The sequence below is a fragment of the Gorilla gorilla genome, chromosome 7 (genome assembly GCF_029281585.2).
Source record: "Gorilla gorilla gorilla isolate KB3781 chromosome 7, NHGRI_mGorGor1-v2.1_pri, whole genome shotgun sequence".
In the NCBI taxonomy this organism is placed as follows: Eukaryota; Metazoa; Chordata; class Mammalia; order Primates; family Hominidae; genus Gorilla; species Gorilla gorilla.
This window is the reverse complement of record NC_073231.2, coordinates 123,052,286-123,069,466: the sequence shown is the minus strand read 5'-3', so window position 1 is coordinate 123,069,466 and position 17,181 is coordinate 123,052,286. Positions and strand designations below refer to the sequence as shown.

General features: G+C 38.1%; 1 protein-coding gene across 2 annotated transcripts in view; it reads right to left on the bottom strand.

Annotated features, from left to right (window-relative positions):
• Window positions 1-1,763: 1,763 nt before the first annotated feature.
• Window positions 1,764-17,181, bottom strand: part of SLC30A8 (solute carrier family 30 member 8) — a 251,686-nt gene continuing 236,268 nt past the window's right edge. For both annotated transcript variants that reach the window (XM_055348248.2, XM_055348247.2), the window contains one exon: window positions 1,764-4,371. In XM_055348248.2, the coding sequence (XP_055204223.1) occupies window positions 4,274-4,371 (98 nt within the window). In that variant the 3' untranslated portion in view covers window positions 1,764-4,273. The remainder of the gene's footprint in view (window positions 4,372-17,181) is intronic.

Below are 17,181 nucleotides of genomic sequence, written 5' to 3'. Positions count from 1 at the left end.
ATCAGCTTAAGGAGATTTTGGGCTGAGACAATGGGGTTTTCTAGATATACAATCATGTCATCTGCAAACAGGGACAATTTGACTTCCTCTTTTCCTAATTGAATACCCTTTATTTCCTTCTCCTGCCTGATCGCCCTGACCAGAACTTCCAACACTATGTTGAATAGGAGTGGTGAGAGAGGGCATCCCTGTCTTGTGCCAGTTTTCAAAGGGAATGCTTCCAGTTTTTGCCCATTCAGTATGATATTCGCTGTGGGTTTGTCATAGATAGCTCTTATTTTGAGATACGTCCCATCAATACCTAATTTATTGAGAGTTTTAGCATGAAGTGTTGTTGAATTTTGTCAAAGGCCTTTTCTGCATCTATTGAGATAATCATGTGGTTTTTGCTTTTGGTTCTGTTTATATGCTGGATTACATTTATTGATTTGCGTATATTGAACCAGCCTTGCATCCCAGGGATGAAGCCCACGTGGTCATGGTGGATAAGCTTTTTGATGTGCTGCTGGATTTGGTTTGCCAGTATTTTATTGAGGATTTTTGCATCAATGTTCATCAAGGATATTGGTCTAAAATTCTCTTCTTTGGTTGTGTCTCTGCCTGGCTTTGGTATCAGGATGATGCTGGCCTCATAAAATGAGTTAGGGAGGATTCCCTCTTTTTCTATTCATTGGAATAGTTTCACAAGGAATGGTACCAGTTCCTCCTTGTACCTCTGGTAGAATTCGGCTGTGAATCCATCTGGTCCTGGACTCTTTTTGGTTGGTAAGCTATTGATTATTGCCACAATTTCAGAGCCTGTTATTGGTCTATTCAGAGATTCAACTTCTTCCTGGTTTAGTCTTGGGAGGGTGTATGTGTTGAGGAATTTATCCATTTCTTCTAGATTTTCTAGTTTATTTGCATAGAGGTGTTTGTAGTATTCTCTGATGGTAGTTTGTATTTCTGTGGGATCAGTGGTGATATCCCCTTTATCATTTTTTATTGTGTCTATTTGATTCTTCTCTCTTTTCTTCTTTGTCTTGCTAGCAGTCTATCAATTTTGTTGATCCTTTCAAAAACCAGCTCCTGGATTCATTGATTTTTTTGAAGGGTTTTTTGTGTCTCTATTTCCTTCAGTTCTGCTCTGATTTTAGTTATTTCTTGCCTTCTGCTAGCTTTTGAATGTGTTTGCTCTTTCTTTTCTCATTCTTTTAATTGTGATGTTAGGGTGTCAATTTTAGATCTTTCCTGCTTTCTCTTGTGGGCATTAGTGCTATAAATTTCCCTCTACACACTGCTTTGAATGTGTCCCAGAGATTCTGGTATGTTGTGTCTTTGTTCTCGTTGGTTTCAAAGAACATCTTTATTTCTGTCTTCATTTCATTATGTACCCAGTAGTCATTCAGGAGCAGGTTGTTCAGTTTCCATGTAGTTGAGCGGTTTTGAGTGAGTTTCTTAATCCTGAGTTCTAGTTTGATTGCACTGTGGTCTGAGAGACAGTTTGTTATAATGTCTGATCTTTTACATTTGCTGAGGAGTGCTTTACTTCCGATTATGTGGTCAATTTTGGAATAGGTGTGGTGTGGTGCTGAAAAAAATGTATATTCTGTTGATTTGGGGTGGAGAGTTCTGTAGATGTCTATTAGGTCCGCTTGGTGCAGAGCTGAGTTCAATTCCTGGGTATCCTTATTAACTTTCTGTCTCATTGATCTGTCTAATGTTGACAGTGGGGTATTAAAGTCTCCCATTATTATTGTGTGGGAGTCTAAGTCTCTTTGTAGGTCACTCAGGACTTGCTTTATGAATCTGGGTGCTCCTGTATTGGGTGCATATATATTTAGGATAGTTAGTTCTTGTTGAATTGATCCATTTACCATTATGTAATGGCCTTCTTTGTCTCTTTTGGTCTTTGTTGGTTTAAAGTCTTTTTTATCAGAGACTAGGATTGCAACCCCTGCCTTTTTTTGTTTTCCATTTGCTTGGTAGATCTTCCTCCATCCTTTTATTTTGAGCCTATGTGTGTCTCTGCACGTGAGATGGGTTTCCTGAATAGAGCACACTGATGGGTCTTGACTCTTTATCCAATTTGCCAGTCTGTGCCTTTTAATTGGAGCATTTAGTCCATTTACATTTAAAGTAAATACTGTTATGTGTGAATTTGATCCTGTCATTATGATGTTAGCTGGTTATTTTGCTCCTTAGTTGATGCAGTTTCTTCCTAGCCTCGGTGGTCTTTACAATTTGGCATGATTTTGCAGTGGCTGGTACCGGTTGTTCCTTTCCATGTTTAGTGCTTCCTTCAGGAGCTCTTTTAGGGCAGGCCTGGTGGTGATAAAAATCTCTCAGCATTTGCTTGTCTGTAAAGTATTTTATTTCTCCTTCATTTACGAAGCTTAGTTTGGCTGGATATGAAATTCTGGGTTGAAAATTCTTTTCTTTAAGAATGTTGAATATTGGCCCCCACTCTCTTCTGCCTTGTAGAGTTTCTGCCGAGAGATCCGCTGTTAGTCTGATGGGCTTCCCTTTGTGGGTAACCCGACCTTTCTCTCTGGCTGCCCTTAACATTTTTTGCTTCATTTCAACTTTGGTGAATCTGACAATTATGTGTCTTGGAGTTGCTCTTCTCGAGGAGTATCCTTGTGGCATTCTCTGTATTTCCTGAATCTGAATGTTGGCCTGCCTTGCTAGATTGGGGAAGTTCTCCTGGATAATATCCTGCAGAGTGTCTTCCAACTTAGTTCCATTCTCCCCGTCACTTTCAGGTACACCAATCAGTCGTAGATTTGGTCTTTTCACATAGTCCCATATTTCTTGGAGGCTTTGTTCGTTTCTTTTTATTCTTTTTTCTCTAAACTTCCCTTCTCACTTCATTTCATTCATTTCATCTTCCATCACTGATACCCTTTCTTCCAGTTGATCGCATCGGCTCCTGAGGCTTCTGCATTCTTCACGTAGTTCTTGAGCCTTGGCTTTCAGCTCCATCAGTTCCTTTAAGCACTTCTCTGTATTGGTTATTCTAGTTATCCATTCATCTAATTTTTTTTCAAAGTTTTCAACTTCTTTGCCTTTGGTTTGAATTTCCTCCTGTAGCTCAGAGTAGTTTGATCATCTGAAGCCTTCTTCTCTCAACTAGTCAAAGTCATTCTCCGTCCAGCTTTGTTCCATTGCTGGTGAGGAGCTGCAGTCATTTGGAGGAGGAGAGGTGCTCTGCTATTTAGAGTTTCCAGTTTTTCTGCTCTGTTTTTTCCCCATCTTTGTGGTTTTATCTACTTTTGGTCTTTGATGATGGTGATGTACAGATGGGTTTTTGGTGTGGATGTCCTTTCTGTTTGTTAATTTTCCTTCTAACAGACAGGACCCTCAGCTGCAGGTCTGTTTGAGTTTGCTAGAGGTCCACTCCAGACCCTGTTTGCCTGGGTATCAGCAGCAGAGATTGCAGAACAGCAGATTTTCATGAACCGCGAATGCTGCTGTCTGATCGTTCCTCTGGAAGTTTTGTCTCAGAGAAGTATCCAGCCGTGTGAGGTTTCAGTCTGCCCCTACTGGGGGGTGCCTCCCAGTTAGGCTGCTCGGGGGTCGGGGTCAGGGACCCACTTGAGGAGGCAGTCTGCCCATCCTCAGATCTCCAGCTGCATGCTGGGAGAACCACTGCTCTCTTCAAAGCAGTCAGACATGGACATTTAAGTCTGCAGAGGTTACTGCTGTCTTTTTGTTTGTCTGTGCCCTGCCCCCAGAGGTGGAGCCTACAGAGGCAGGCAGGCCTCCTTGAGCTGTGGTGGGCTCCACCCTGTTCGAGCTTCCAGGATACTTTGTTTACCTAAGCAAGCCTGGGCAATGGCGGGCACCCCTCCCCCAGCCTCGCTGCTGCCTTGCAGTTTGATCTCAGACTGCTGTGCTAGCAATCAGTGAGACTCCGTGGGCGTAGGACCCTCCGAGCCAGGTGCGGGATATGATCTCCTGGTGTGCCGTTTTTTAAGCCCGTTGGAAAAGCGCAGTATTAGGGTGGGAGTGACCCGATTTTCCAGGTGCCGTCTGTCACCCCTTTCTTTGACTAGGAAAGGGAGCTCCCTGACCCTTTGCGCTTCCTGAGTGAGGCAATGCCTCGCCCTGCTTCGGCTCGCGCACGGTGCACTGCACCCACTGTCCTGCGCCCACTGTCTGGCACTCCCTAGTGAGATGAACCCAGTACCTCAGATGGAAATGCAGAAATCACCCGTCTTCTGCGTCGCTCACGCTGGGAGCTGTAGACGAGAGCTGTTCCTATTCGGCCATCTTGGCTCCACCTTCTGGTTCAGATTTGTAATGCCAGCAATCTGGGAGGCTGAGCCCAGAGGATTGCTTGGCCTAGGAGTTCGAGACCAGTCTGGGCAACATACAGAGACCCCTTCTCTACAAAAAATAAAAATAAACAAAATTAGCCAGGCATGGTGCCATGTACCCGTAGTCCCAGCTACTGTGGAGGCTGAGACAGGAGGATGTCTTGAGCCCAGGAGTTCAAGACTGCAGTGAGCTGTGATCACACCATTACACTCTAGCCTGGCCAACAAAGCAAGATCTTATCTCTAAATTTTAAAAAAAAATGTAAAAAATAAAAATAAATTGTACAATTTAGTATTTTTTATGTATTCACAGAATTAGGTACAATCACCACAATCCAATTTTAGAATATTTTCAACACCCCCCAAAGAACCCTAATGCTCATTAGTAGTAAGTCCCCATTCACTCCCTCACACTCCTCTCCTTTAGTCCTAAGAAATACTAATATATTTTGTATCTCCACAGATATACCTATTCTTGACATTTAATTTAAATGGAATCAAACCATTTGTGGTCTTTTGTGAATAACTTCTTTCATTTACTATAATGTTTTCAAGATTAATCCATGTTGTAGCATGTAATATTCAAACATTTGTCTTTGAGCTTCTATATGTTTCATTTCTCTTGGGTTTATATGTAGGAGTGGAATTGCTGGGTCATATGGGTAACTTTGTGTTTAACATTTTGAGAAACTACCAAGTTGTTTTCCAAGGTGGCTGTACTATTTTACATTCCCACAAGCAATATGTGAGGTTTCCAACTTCTCCACATCTTCATCAACACTTATTATTGTCTCTTTTTTATTATAGCCATCCTAGTATATGTGGAGTGGTATCTTGTAGTTTTGATATTCATTTTCCTAATGACTAAAGATTTTGAGTTTCTTTTCATGTGCTTATTGGCTTTTTGTATGCCTTACAAGTAATGTCTATTGAAATCCTTTCCCTATTTTTAGAATGGGTTATCTTTTTATTATTAAATTGTAATAATCCCTTATACATTCTAGATAAAGTCCCTTATCAAACACATACTTTGCAAATATTTTATCCCGTTCTGTTGGTTTTTCTTTCATCTTGATGGTATCATTTGTGACACAGAAGTTTTTAATTTTGCTGAAGTCAAATTTGTATATTTTTATTTGTTTGTGTTTTTGTTGTTATATCTAAGAAATCATTTCCTAACCCAGCTTCATGAAGATTTACTCCTAGGTTTTCTTCTAAGAGTTTTATAGTTTTAACTATAGATCTTTGATCAATTTTGAGTAAATTTATGTCTTTGATTTATTTTGAGTGAATTTGTGTGTATGACGAATGAAAGAAGTCCAACTTTATTCTTTTATGTACATGGATATCCAGTTGACCCGCTATCATTTTTTCAAGACTCTTTCTCACTTAAATTGGTTGTCACCTTTGTTGAAAATCAATTAACCATAAATGTAAGGTTTATTTTTAGATTCTCAATTCTCTTCCACAATGAGTTATATGACTGTTCTTAATGCTAGTTCTATACTGTCTTAATTACCATTTTCTTGTAGTAAGTTTTTTTATACCTAATATTTATTATTATTATTATTATTATTATTATTATTATACTTTAAGTTTTTCGGTACATGTGCACAATGTGCAGGTTTGTTACATATGTATACATGTGCCATGTTGGTGTGCTGCACCCATTAACTCGTCATTTAGCATTAGGTATATCTCCTGATGCTATCCCTCCCCCCTCCCCCCACCCCACAACAGTCCCCGGTGTGTGATGTTCCCCTTCCTGTGTCCATGTGTTCTCATTGTGCAATTCCCACCTATGAGTGAGAACATGTGGTGCTTGGTTTTTTGTCCTTGTGATAGTTTGCCGAGAATAATGGTTTCCAGCTTCATCCATGTCCCTACAAAGGACATGAACTCATCATTTTTTATGGCTGCATAGTATTCCATGGTGTATATGTGCCACATTTTCTTAATCCAGTCTATCATTGTTGGACATTTGGGTTGGTTCCAAGTCTTTGCTATTATGAATAGTGCCGCAATAAACATGCGTGTGCATGTGTCTTTATAGCAGCATGATTTATAATCCTTTGGGTATATACCCAGCAATGGGATGGCTGGGTCAAATGGTATTTCTAGTTGTAGATCCCTGAGGAATCGCCACACCGACTTCCACAATGGTTGAACTAGTTTACAGTCCCACCAACAGTGTAAAAGTATTCCTGTTTCTCCACATCCTCTCCAGCATCTGTTGTTTCCTGACTTTTTAATGATCGCCATTCGAACTGGTGTGAGATGGTATCTCATTGTGGTTTTGATTTGCATTTCTCTGATAGCCAGTGATGATGAGCATATTTTCATGTGTTTTTTGGCTGCATAAATGTCTTCTTTTGAGAAGTGTCTGTTCATGTCCTTCGCCCACTTTTTGATGGGGTTGTTTGTTTTTCTCTTGTAAATTTGAGTTCATTGTAGATTCTGGATATTAGCCCTTTGTCAGATGAGTAGGTTGCAAAAATTTTCTCCCATTCTGTAGGTTGCCTGTTCACTCTGATGGTGGTTTCTTTTGCTGTGCAGAAGCTCTTTAGTTTAATTAGATCCCATTTGTCGATTTTGGCTTTTGTTGCCATTGCTTTTGGTGTTTTAGACATGAAGTCCTTGCCCATGCCTACGTCCTGAATGGTATTGCCTAGGTTTTCTTCAAGGGTTTTTATGGTTTTAGGTCTAACATGTAAGTCTTTAATCCATCTTGAATTAATTTTTGTATAAGGTGTAAGGAAGGGATCCAGTTTCAGCGTTCTACATATGGCTAGCCAGTTTTCCCAGCACCATTTATTAAATAGGGAATCCTTTCCCCATTTCTTCTTTTTGTCAGGTTTGTCAAAGATCAGATAGTTGTAGATATGCAGCAGTATTTCTGAGGGCTCTGTTGTGTTCCATTGATCTATATCTCTGTTTTTGTACCAGTACTATGGTGTTTTGGTTACTGTAGCCTTGTAGTGTAGTTTGAAGTCAGGGAGCGTGATGCCTCCAGCTTTGTTCTTTTGGATTAGGATTGACTTGGCAATGTGGGCTCTTTTTTGGTTCCATATGAAGTTTAAAGTAGTTCTTTCCAATTCTGTGAAGAAAGTCATTGGTAGCTTGATGGTGATGGCATTGAATCTATAAATTACCTTGGGCAATATGGCCATTTTCACGATATTGATTCTTCCTACCCATGAGCATGGAATGTTCTTCCATTTCTTTGTATCCTCTTTTATTTCATTGAGCAGTGGTTTGTAGTTCTCCTTGAAGAGGTCCTTCACATCCCTTGTAAGTTGGATTCCTAGGTATTTTATTCTCTTTGAAGTAATTGTGAATGGGAGTTCACTCATGATTTGGCTCTCTGTTTGTCTGTTATTGGTGTATAAGAATGCTTGTGATTTTTGTACACTGATTTTGTATCCTGAGACTTTGCTGAAGTTGCTTATCAGCTTAAGGAGATTTTGGGCTGAGACGATGGGATTTTCTAGATATACAATCATGTCATCAGCAAACAGGACAATTTGACTTCCTCTTTTCCTAATTGAATACCCTTTATTCCCTTCTCCTGCCTGATTGCCCTGACCAGAACTTCCAACACTATGTTGAATAGGAGTGGTGAGAGAGGGCATCCCTGTCTTGTGCCAGTTTTCAAAGGGAATGCTTCCAGTTTTTGCCCATTCAGTATGATATTGGCTGTGGGTTTGTCATAGATAGCTCTATTATTTTGAGATACGTCCCATCAATACCTAATTTATTGAGAGTTTTTAGCATGAAGCATTGTTGAATTTTGTCAAAGGCCTTTTCTGCATCTATTGAGATAATCATGTGGTTTTTGTCTTTCGTTCTGTTTATATGCTGGATTACGTTTATTGATTTGCGTATGTTGAACCAGACTTGCATCCCAGGGATGAAGCCCACTTGGTCATGGTGGATAAGCTTTTTGATGTATTGCTGGATTCAGTTTGCCAATATTTTATTGAGGATTTTTGCATCAATGTTCATCAGGGATATTGGTCTGAAATTCTCTCTTTTGGTTGTGTCTCTGCCAGGCTTTGGTATCAGGATGATGCTGGCCTCATAAAATGAGTTAGGGAGGATTCCCTCTTTTTCTATTGATCGCAATAGTTTCAGAAGGAATGGTACAGCTCCTCCTTGTACCTCTGGTAGAGTTCGGCTGTGAATCCATCTGGTCCTGGACTTTTTCTGGCTGGTAAGCTATTAATTATTCCCTCAATTGCAGAGCCTGTTATTGGTCTATTCAGAGATTTGACTTCCTCCTGGTTTAGTCTTGGGAGAGTGTATGTGTCAATGAATTTATCCATTTCCTCTAGACTTTCTAGTTTATTTGCATAGAGGTGTTTATAGTATTCTCTGATGGTAGTTTGTATTTCTATGGGATCGGTGGTGATATCCACTTTGTCATTTTTAATTGCTTCTATTTGATTCTTCTCTCTTTTCTTCTTTATTAGTCTTGCTCGCGGTCTATCAATTTTGTTGATCTTTTCAAAAAACCAGCTCCTGGATTCATTGATTTTTTTGAAGGGTTTTTTATGTCTCTATTTCCTTCAGTTCTACTCTGATCTTAGTTATTTCTTGCCTTCTGCTAGCTTTTGAATGTGTTTGCTCTTGCTTCTCCAGTTCTTTTAATTGTGATGTTAGGGTGTCAATTTTAGATCTTTCCTGCTTTCTCTTGTGGGCATTTAGTGCTATAAATTTCCCTCTACACACTGCTTTGAATGTGTCCCAGAGATTCTGGTATGTTGTGTCTTTGTTCTCGTTGGTTTCAAAGAACATCTTTATTTCTGCCTTCATTTCATTATGTACCCAGTAGTCATTCAGGAGCAGGTTGTTCAGTTTCCATGTAGTTGAGCGGTTTTGAGTGAGTTTCTTAATCCTGAGTTCTAGTTTGATTGCACTATGGTCTGAGAGACAGTTTGTTATAATTTCTGTTCTTTTACATTTGCTGAGGAGTGCTTTATTTCCAAGTATGTGGTCAATTTTGGAATAGGTGTGGTGTGGTGCTGAAAAGAATGTATATTCTGTTGATTTGGGGTGGAGAGTTCTGTAGATGTCTATTAGGTCCGCTTGGTGCAGAGCTGAGTTCAATTCCTGGATATCCTTGTTAATGTTCTGTCTCATTGATCTGTCTAATGTTGACAGTGGGGTGTTAAAGTCTCCCATTATTAATGTGTGGGAGTCTAAGTCTCTTTGTAGGTCACTCAGGACTTGCTTTATGAATCTGGGTGCTCCTGTATTGGGTGCATATATATTTAGGATAGTTAGTTCTTCTTGTTGAATTGATCCCTTTACCATTATGTAATGGCCTTCTTTATCTCTTTGGATCTTTGTTGGTTTAAAGTCTTTTTTATCAGAGACTAGGATTGCAACCCCTGCCTTTTTTTGTTTTCCATTTGCTTGGTAGATCTTCCTCCATCCTTTTATTTTGAGCCTATGTGTGTCTCTGCACGTGAGATGGGTTTCCTGAATAGAGCACACTGATGGGTCTTGACTCTTTATCCAATTTGCCAGTCTGTGCCTTTTAATTGGAGCATTTAGCCCATTTACATTTAAGGTTAGTATTGTTATGTGTGAATTTGATCCTGTCATTATGATGTTAGCTGGTTATTTTGCTCCTTAGTTGATGCAGTTTCTTCCTAGCCTCGGTGGTCTTTACAATTTGGCATGATTTTGCAGTGGCTGGTACCGGTTGTTCCTTTCCATGTTTAGTGCTTCCTTCAGGAGCTCTTTTAGGGCAGGCCTGGTGGTGATAAAAATCTCTCAGCATTTGCTTGTCTGTATTTTATTTCTCCTTCATTTACGAAGCTTAGTTTGGCTGGATATGAAATTCTGGGTTGAAAATTCTTTTCTTTAAGAATGTTGAATATTGGCCCCCACTCTCTTCTGCCTTGTAGAGTTTCTGCCGAGAGATCCGCTGTTAGTCTGATGGGCTTCCCTTTGTGGGTAACCCGACCTTTCTCTCTGGCTGCCCTTAACATTTTTTGCTTCATTTCAACTTTGGTGAATCTGACAATTATGTGTCTTGGAGTTGCTCTTCTCGAGGAGTATCCTTGTGGCATTCTCTGTATTTCCTGAATTTGAATGTTGGCCTGCCTTGCTAGATTGGGGAAGTTCTCCTGGATAATATCCTGCAGAGTGTTTTCCAACTTGGTTCCATTCTCCCTGTCACTTTCAGGTACACCAATTAGACGTAGATTTGGTCTTTTCACATAGTCCCATATTTCTTGGAGGCTTTGTTCATTTCTTTTTATTCTTTTTTCTCTAAACTTCTCTTCATGCTTCATTTCATTCATTTCGTCTTCCATCGCTGATACCCTTTCTTCCAGTTGATGGCATCGGTTACTGACGCTTGTGCATTCGTCACATAGTTCTCGTGCCGTGGTTTTCAGCTCCATCAGGTCCTTTAAGGAGTTCTCTGCATTGGTTATTCTAGTTATCCATTCATCTAATTTTTTTTCAAAGTTTTTAATTTCTTTGCCATTGGTTTGAACTTTCTCCTTTAGCTCAGAGTAGTTTGATCTTCTGAAGCCTTCCTCTCTCAACTCATCAAAGTCATTCTCCGTCCAGCTTTGTTCCATTGCTGGTGAGGAGCTGCATTCTTTTGGAGGAGGAGAGGTGCTCTGCTTTTTAGAGTTTCCAGTTTTTCTGCTCTGTTTTTTCCCCATCTTTGTGGTTTTATCTGCCTTTGGTCTTTGATGATGGTGATGTACAGATGGGTTTTTGGTGTGGATGTCCTTTCTGTTTGTTAGTTTTCCTTCTAACAGTCAGGACCCTCAGTTGCATGTCTGTTGGAGTTTACTGGAGGTCCACTCCAGACCCTGTTTGCCTGGGTATCAGCTGCAGTGGCTGCAGAACAGCAGATATTGGTGAACCACAAATGCTGCTGCCTGATTGTTCCTCTGGAAGTTTTGTCTCAGAGGAGTACCCGGCCGTGTGAGGTGTCAGTCCGCCCCTACTGGGGGGTGCCTCCCAGTTAGGCTACTCAGGGGTCAGGGACCCACTTGAAGAGGCAGTCTGCCTGTTCTCAGATCTCAAGTAGTGTGCTGGGAGAACCACTACTTTCTTCAAAGCTGTCAGACGGGGACATTTAAGTCTGCAGAGGTTTCTGCTGCCTTTTGTTTGTCTGTGCCCTGCCCCCAGAGGTGGAGCCTACAGAGGTAGGCAGTCCTCCTTGAGCTGTGGTGGGCTCCACCCAGTTCGAGCTTCCCGGCCGCTTTGTTTACCTACTCAAGCCTGACCAATGGCAGGCACCCCTCCCCCAGCCTCGCTGCCACCTTGCAGTTTGATCTCAGACTGCTGTGCTTGCAATGAGTAAGGCTCAGTGGGCATGGGACCCTCCGAGCATTGTGTGGGATATAATCTCCTGGTGTGCCGTTTGTGAAGCCTGTTGGAAAAGTGCAGTATTAGGGTGGGAGTGACCTGATTTTCCAGGTGCCGGCTGTCACCCCTTTCTTTGACTAGGAAAGGGAATTCCCTGACCCCTTGCGCTTCCTGGGTGAGGTGATGCCTCGCCCTGCTTCGGCTCATGCACAGTGCACTGCACCCACTGTCCTGTACCCACTGTCCGGCACTCCCCAGTGAGATGAACCCGGTACCTCAGTTGGAAATGCAGAAATCACCAGTCTTCTGCGTCGCTCATGCTGGGAGCTGTAGACTGGAGCTGTTCCTATTCGGCCATCTTGGCTCCACTCCCTGTTGTAGTAAGTTTTAAAATTAGGAAGTGAGAGTCTTCTTACTTTATTTTTCTCTGTTAAGATTGTTTTGGTCATTCTGGGCCTCTTGCACTTTCATATGAATTTGGCAGTGGCTTGTCATTGGCTGGAAATTTAAAAAAAAACAGCTAGGGTGGATGTTGTTAGGGATGGCATTTAGTCTGTAAATCAATTCTCAGAATAAGCCTTTCTTAACAAAACTAAGTCTTCTGGTCCATGTTTATGGGTTGTCTCCATTTACTTAGATTTTTAATTGATATCAACAGTGTTTTTAGTTTTCAGTGTATAAGTCTTACCCTTGTTTCCTTTATTTCTAAATATTTTATTCTTTTTGATGCTATCATAAATGGAATTGTTTCTTAATTTCATTTTTGAATTGTTCATTGATAGTCATAAAATCACTGTTAACTTTTGTATATTGATCTTATATATAGTAAATTTATTGAACTCATTAATTAGTTCCAATAAATTTTCAGTTGATTTCTTAGGATTTCTATGTGTGAGAGATCGTGCCATTTATAAAGAGAGATCATTGTAATTCTCCTTTTCTGATCTAGACATCTTAAATTTTTTTTATTTGCCTGATTTCCCTGGCTAAAATGCACAGTAAAATGTTGATTAGAAATGGTGAAAGCAAACATTCTTGCCTTGTTCCTAATCTTAAGAAGAAAGCATTCAGTCCCTCACCGTTAACTATGATGTTAGCTGTGGGGTTTTCATTAGATATCATTTATAAGGTTGAAGAATCTACCTTCTATTTCTAGTTTGTTGAACATTTTTTTAATCAAGAAAGGGTGTTTGATTTTGTCAAATATTTACAGATAAAATATTTCACAAAATCAAACACCCTTTCATGATAAAAAAAAAGTTTATTGAGATGATCATGTGGGTTGTGTCCTTAATTGTATTAATATGGTGCATTATACAGATTGACTTTTGGATGTTAAACTAACATTACATTCCTGGGATAAATTCCACTTGATCATGGTTTATAATCCTTCTCATATGTTGCTGGATTTGGTTTGCCCCTCTTCCTTTTTTAGAGCTGTATATTATTCCAGTGTGTGAATAGTTTACTTATTGCTCCATATTGATAGACATTGGAGTTTTTTAATTGCTTACTGTTTACAAATAATGCTGCAATGAGTCAGCCCATATGTACGTAATTTCAGAGGTAGAATTGTTATTATCAAAGAACTGTTTTGATATATATTGTTTAAAATCTCTGTAGAGCTGGAATCCATTTACATTTCTGCAAGTCATGCATGAAATTGATCATTTGATCACAAGCTTGGGAACTGAGTGGTATCAAAGTTTTGGATACTTGTCTTTTTAATAGTTCTGCATTAGTGACCATGAGCATTGTTTTTATGTTTTGGGAGCCATTTTAGGGTCTACTGTTTTCAGTGTTTATTCCTAAGGCCTTGCTTATCTTTTAATGAGGATACTGATGTTTTACAATATGGTTATAATTTAGTTATAAAAGCACTTTTTTAAATTAGGGAAAATGCAACTTGGCTTTTTTCTTTTTTTTTTTTTTACTTTTTGCTATGCAGGATTTTTAAAAATATTATTGGGTAAAATTTAGAGATTTCTATATACAGTTTCTGATTATTAGCAATAAATAGAAGTGTCTGTTTTATGCCGAGACAATTAGAATTTCCATTGTCTTTTTTTCCTAGAACATTTATGCTTTTATTTATTACATGTAAGTAATTGATCCATTTGAAATATATCCTGGAGTAAGATGTAAGAAAGATTTACAATAATCTTTTTCTGATTTTTTTGGTCTATCAAAACTTATTGTTTTTATTAATTTGAAATGTCACCATTTTACATAACATAGTTGCACACTAATATGAATTAGTATCTGTATAATAAATTCTCACATTAATATTTTCAAATTTTTCTTTTCTGTTCCACTGGATTGTCTTCCTATTATTGTCTCAGCACCATGCTGCTTTTCTCATTGACTCCTTAAAATGCATTCGTTTTAATAATCGAATAGACTGATTCCTCAAAAGCACTTAATTTTTTTTCCTATTCCTGGATATATTTATTTGCTTATATTGCCATATGACCCTAGAAACAGTCTATCTGGTTTTTGAAATGGTGATACTTTTATCAGGTTAGTATTATATTTATAAATTAACTTAGGTAACCTTGACATTCTTCATGATATAGACTATTCCTATTCAAGTCATAGTATCTATCGAATTTTTTAATTGTTTTTGATGCCCTATGATATTTTATCTTTTTCTTCATATATGTCTTGCATATTTCTTATTTTTTTCTAGGTATTTTCTCTCTTTTGTTGCTACTATTTATGTTAATATGATTTTTTTATCATATCTAATAATTTATTCTTGCTTTAACATATTAAAATACGAATTTAATAATTTTGTAGCAGTATGTTTTTCTGAAAATTTGTATTGTTTTTAATAGTTTTTAGTTGATTATCTTTGGTTTCCAAGGTATATACATAATCATTATCATCTGGAAATAGTGATAGTTTTACCTCTTTCTAACTTTTAAAATTCTTTTTCTTAAATATTTGGGTTAATTTATATCTACACAACAAGTCTAAATAATTGTGTATTTCTGTACTTATATAAAAAGTGAATTTCTTGTAGGTAGCATTTAGTTGGGTCTTTTATATCCAGTGTGATAATTTTTACCTTCTAAATTGAGTCTTTAGGCCATTTATATTTCATGTGATTTGGATTTGATTACATTTAAATCCATCATCTTATTTGTTCTATATGTTCTTTGTGTCCTCTTGTCCATTTTTTTGCCTTTATTTGGGTTAAATGAATATTTTTTAATGATTTAATTTCATCACTTGTTGACGTATTAGCTACAGCTCTATGTTGTATTATTTTATTGGTTGCTAGGACTTATGCTATACATCTTTAACTTATCACAGTCTATCTTCAAGTGATAGTCTTCCCCATCACATGTAGTATAAACATACTGCAGCAATTTACTGCTATTCTATTCTGATATTTCGGCTATTGTTGCCCTTTGTTTACTTCTACATATTGTATAAACTCCATATATAATTTTGTTTCAAAAGTCAACCGTCTTTCAAAAGGAATTTAAGAAGAAGAAATGTCTGCTTTTTAATTTTGTAACTACCATTTTCAGTGTGCTTCATTACCTTGTGGAGCTCAACATTTTTGTCTCATATTATTTTTCTCCTGAATGAAGAGCTTTTAAAAATATATGTCTCGTAGTGCTGGTCTACTTGTGATGGATTATTTCAGCTTTATTATATTTGAAATGTTTTATTTTGTCTTTCTAAAAAGATATTATCACTGGGTAAAGAAGTATAGGCTGACAAAACTTTTTTTCATTACTTTAAAAATGTTTTCCTAATGTTTTCTAGCTTGCATTGTTTCAAATGAGAAATATAATATTACTCTTGTTTTTGTTCCTCTTTGGGCAATGCATATTTTCTCTTGATACTTTTAAGATTTTTTTTCTTTATCATTGGGTTAAACAATTTGATAGTGATACGTTTTCTTATAGTTTTCTTCATATTTTGTGATTGGCATTTGTTGAGCTTCTTGGACCTGGGGGTTCATTGTTTGAAAAATTTTTTGGCTAGTATGTTCACAAACATTCCGTGTGCCTCATCACCCCAATTATCTTCTTTAAGGGCTCCAGTTACACACACATTTGACCACTTAAGGTTGCCCTACAGTGTAATAGTGCTCAATTTCTTTTTTTTTTTCCAGTCTTTTTTCTGTTTCATTTTAGATAGTTTCTATTGCTATATCTTCAAATACACCACTTTTTATTTGCAATGTCTGTTCAGCTGATAATCTCATCCAACGTATTTTTCATTTTAGACATGGTTTTCATCTCTACAAGTTTGATTTTCGTCTTTTTATAAATCTTTCTTGTTTCTGCTTTTCATGCCCAATCTAGCTCCTCAAGTTTATGGAATACACTCATAATAGCTGTTTTAATCTCCTTTACTAATTAGGCTACTTTAAAAGAATTTCATCCTTTTGGGCCTTATTTTTTAGCTTTGTTTAGCTGAGCACCATTTAGTCTAGGGTTGATTTTCTTTGCTATTGAATTAAGACCCATTTTTACTACTCTAACTAAAGCCTCCTAACTTATGAAGTTTTCCAATCTGAGTGTTGGGAACAGGCACTATTTCAGCCTTGTTTGAGTTATGAATGATTCCCTTTTATTCTTTCAGTAGGTCCTTTCCAGACTTAATTAGTGTTCCCACTGACAGACACTGATCACTCCTCAGCTGAGGACTTGAGGAAGTCTTCCTGAAGATCTCTGGCTCTCTCTCTCTCTCTGTATATCTCTCTCACCTCTAGTACTATGTCCTGTGAACTCTACCCACTCGGGCATCCTCAGACTCTTAGCTCTATCTCTCCCACTCAGGAAGACTGCCAGACTGTCAGCAGTTCCCTGCCCTGTGACACAGTCTGGACACTTTTTCAACACAATAAACTAGGAAAATTATTGGGCTCACTATTTTGTTACCTGATTCCTGGGAATAACTGTCCTTCACTGACTGACGTTCAATGTCTTGAGGGCCATCCCTTCATTGATTTTGTCCACGTTTTATTTGTTCGACATGATGGTAAGTCTCTGTTACTCCATTTTGGCTACAAGTACAAGTCTTAGATCTGCTTTTTGTGTCCTACTGGTCCTCTCTCTATGCTTCATTTTTTCACATGCATCTTCTGCTCAATACTAGCTAATGGTGAAAGCCTTATGCATATACTGGAATCAATATTACATCCATCTCCTAGAGTGACTGAAAATAGAGCATAAATGTTTTAATTTTCCTAGTCTACTTGTTTTTCCTGATAACCAAAAAGAGAATGTGAAAGATGTTGACATTCTCAAATAAAGCCATTTCAGTTTCTATTTCAACAATAGCTAAGGGCATGCACAAATCCTAGATTCTCATTTAAGTAGAATAAATTGGGGCATATTTAATGCCAGTAAGTTTCTTAAGCCATTTGATGCTTCCAGGTCATCATATATGGGGGCTGCATTTACAATTCTATAGCTAACGAATCTTGGTAATATTTTTATTATTATTCAACAACTGGGAACATTTTCTCTGAAGTTTTGTGGCCATTATAATCACCATTATTAGTAGTATAATT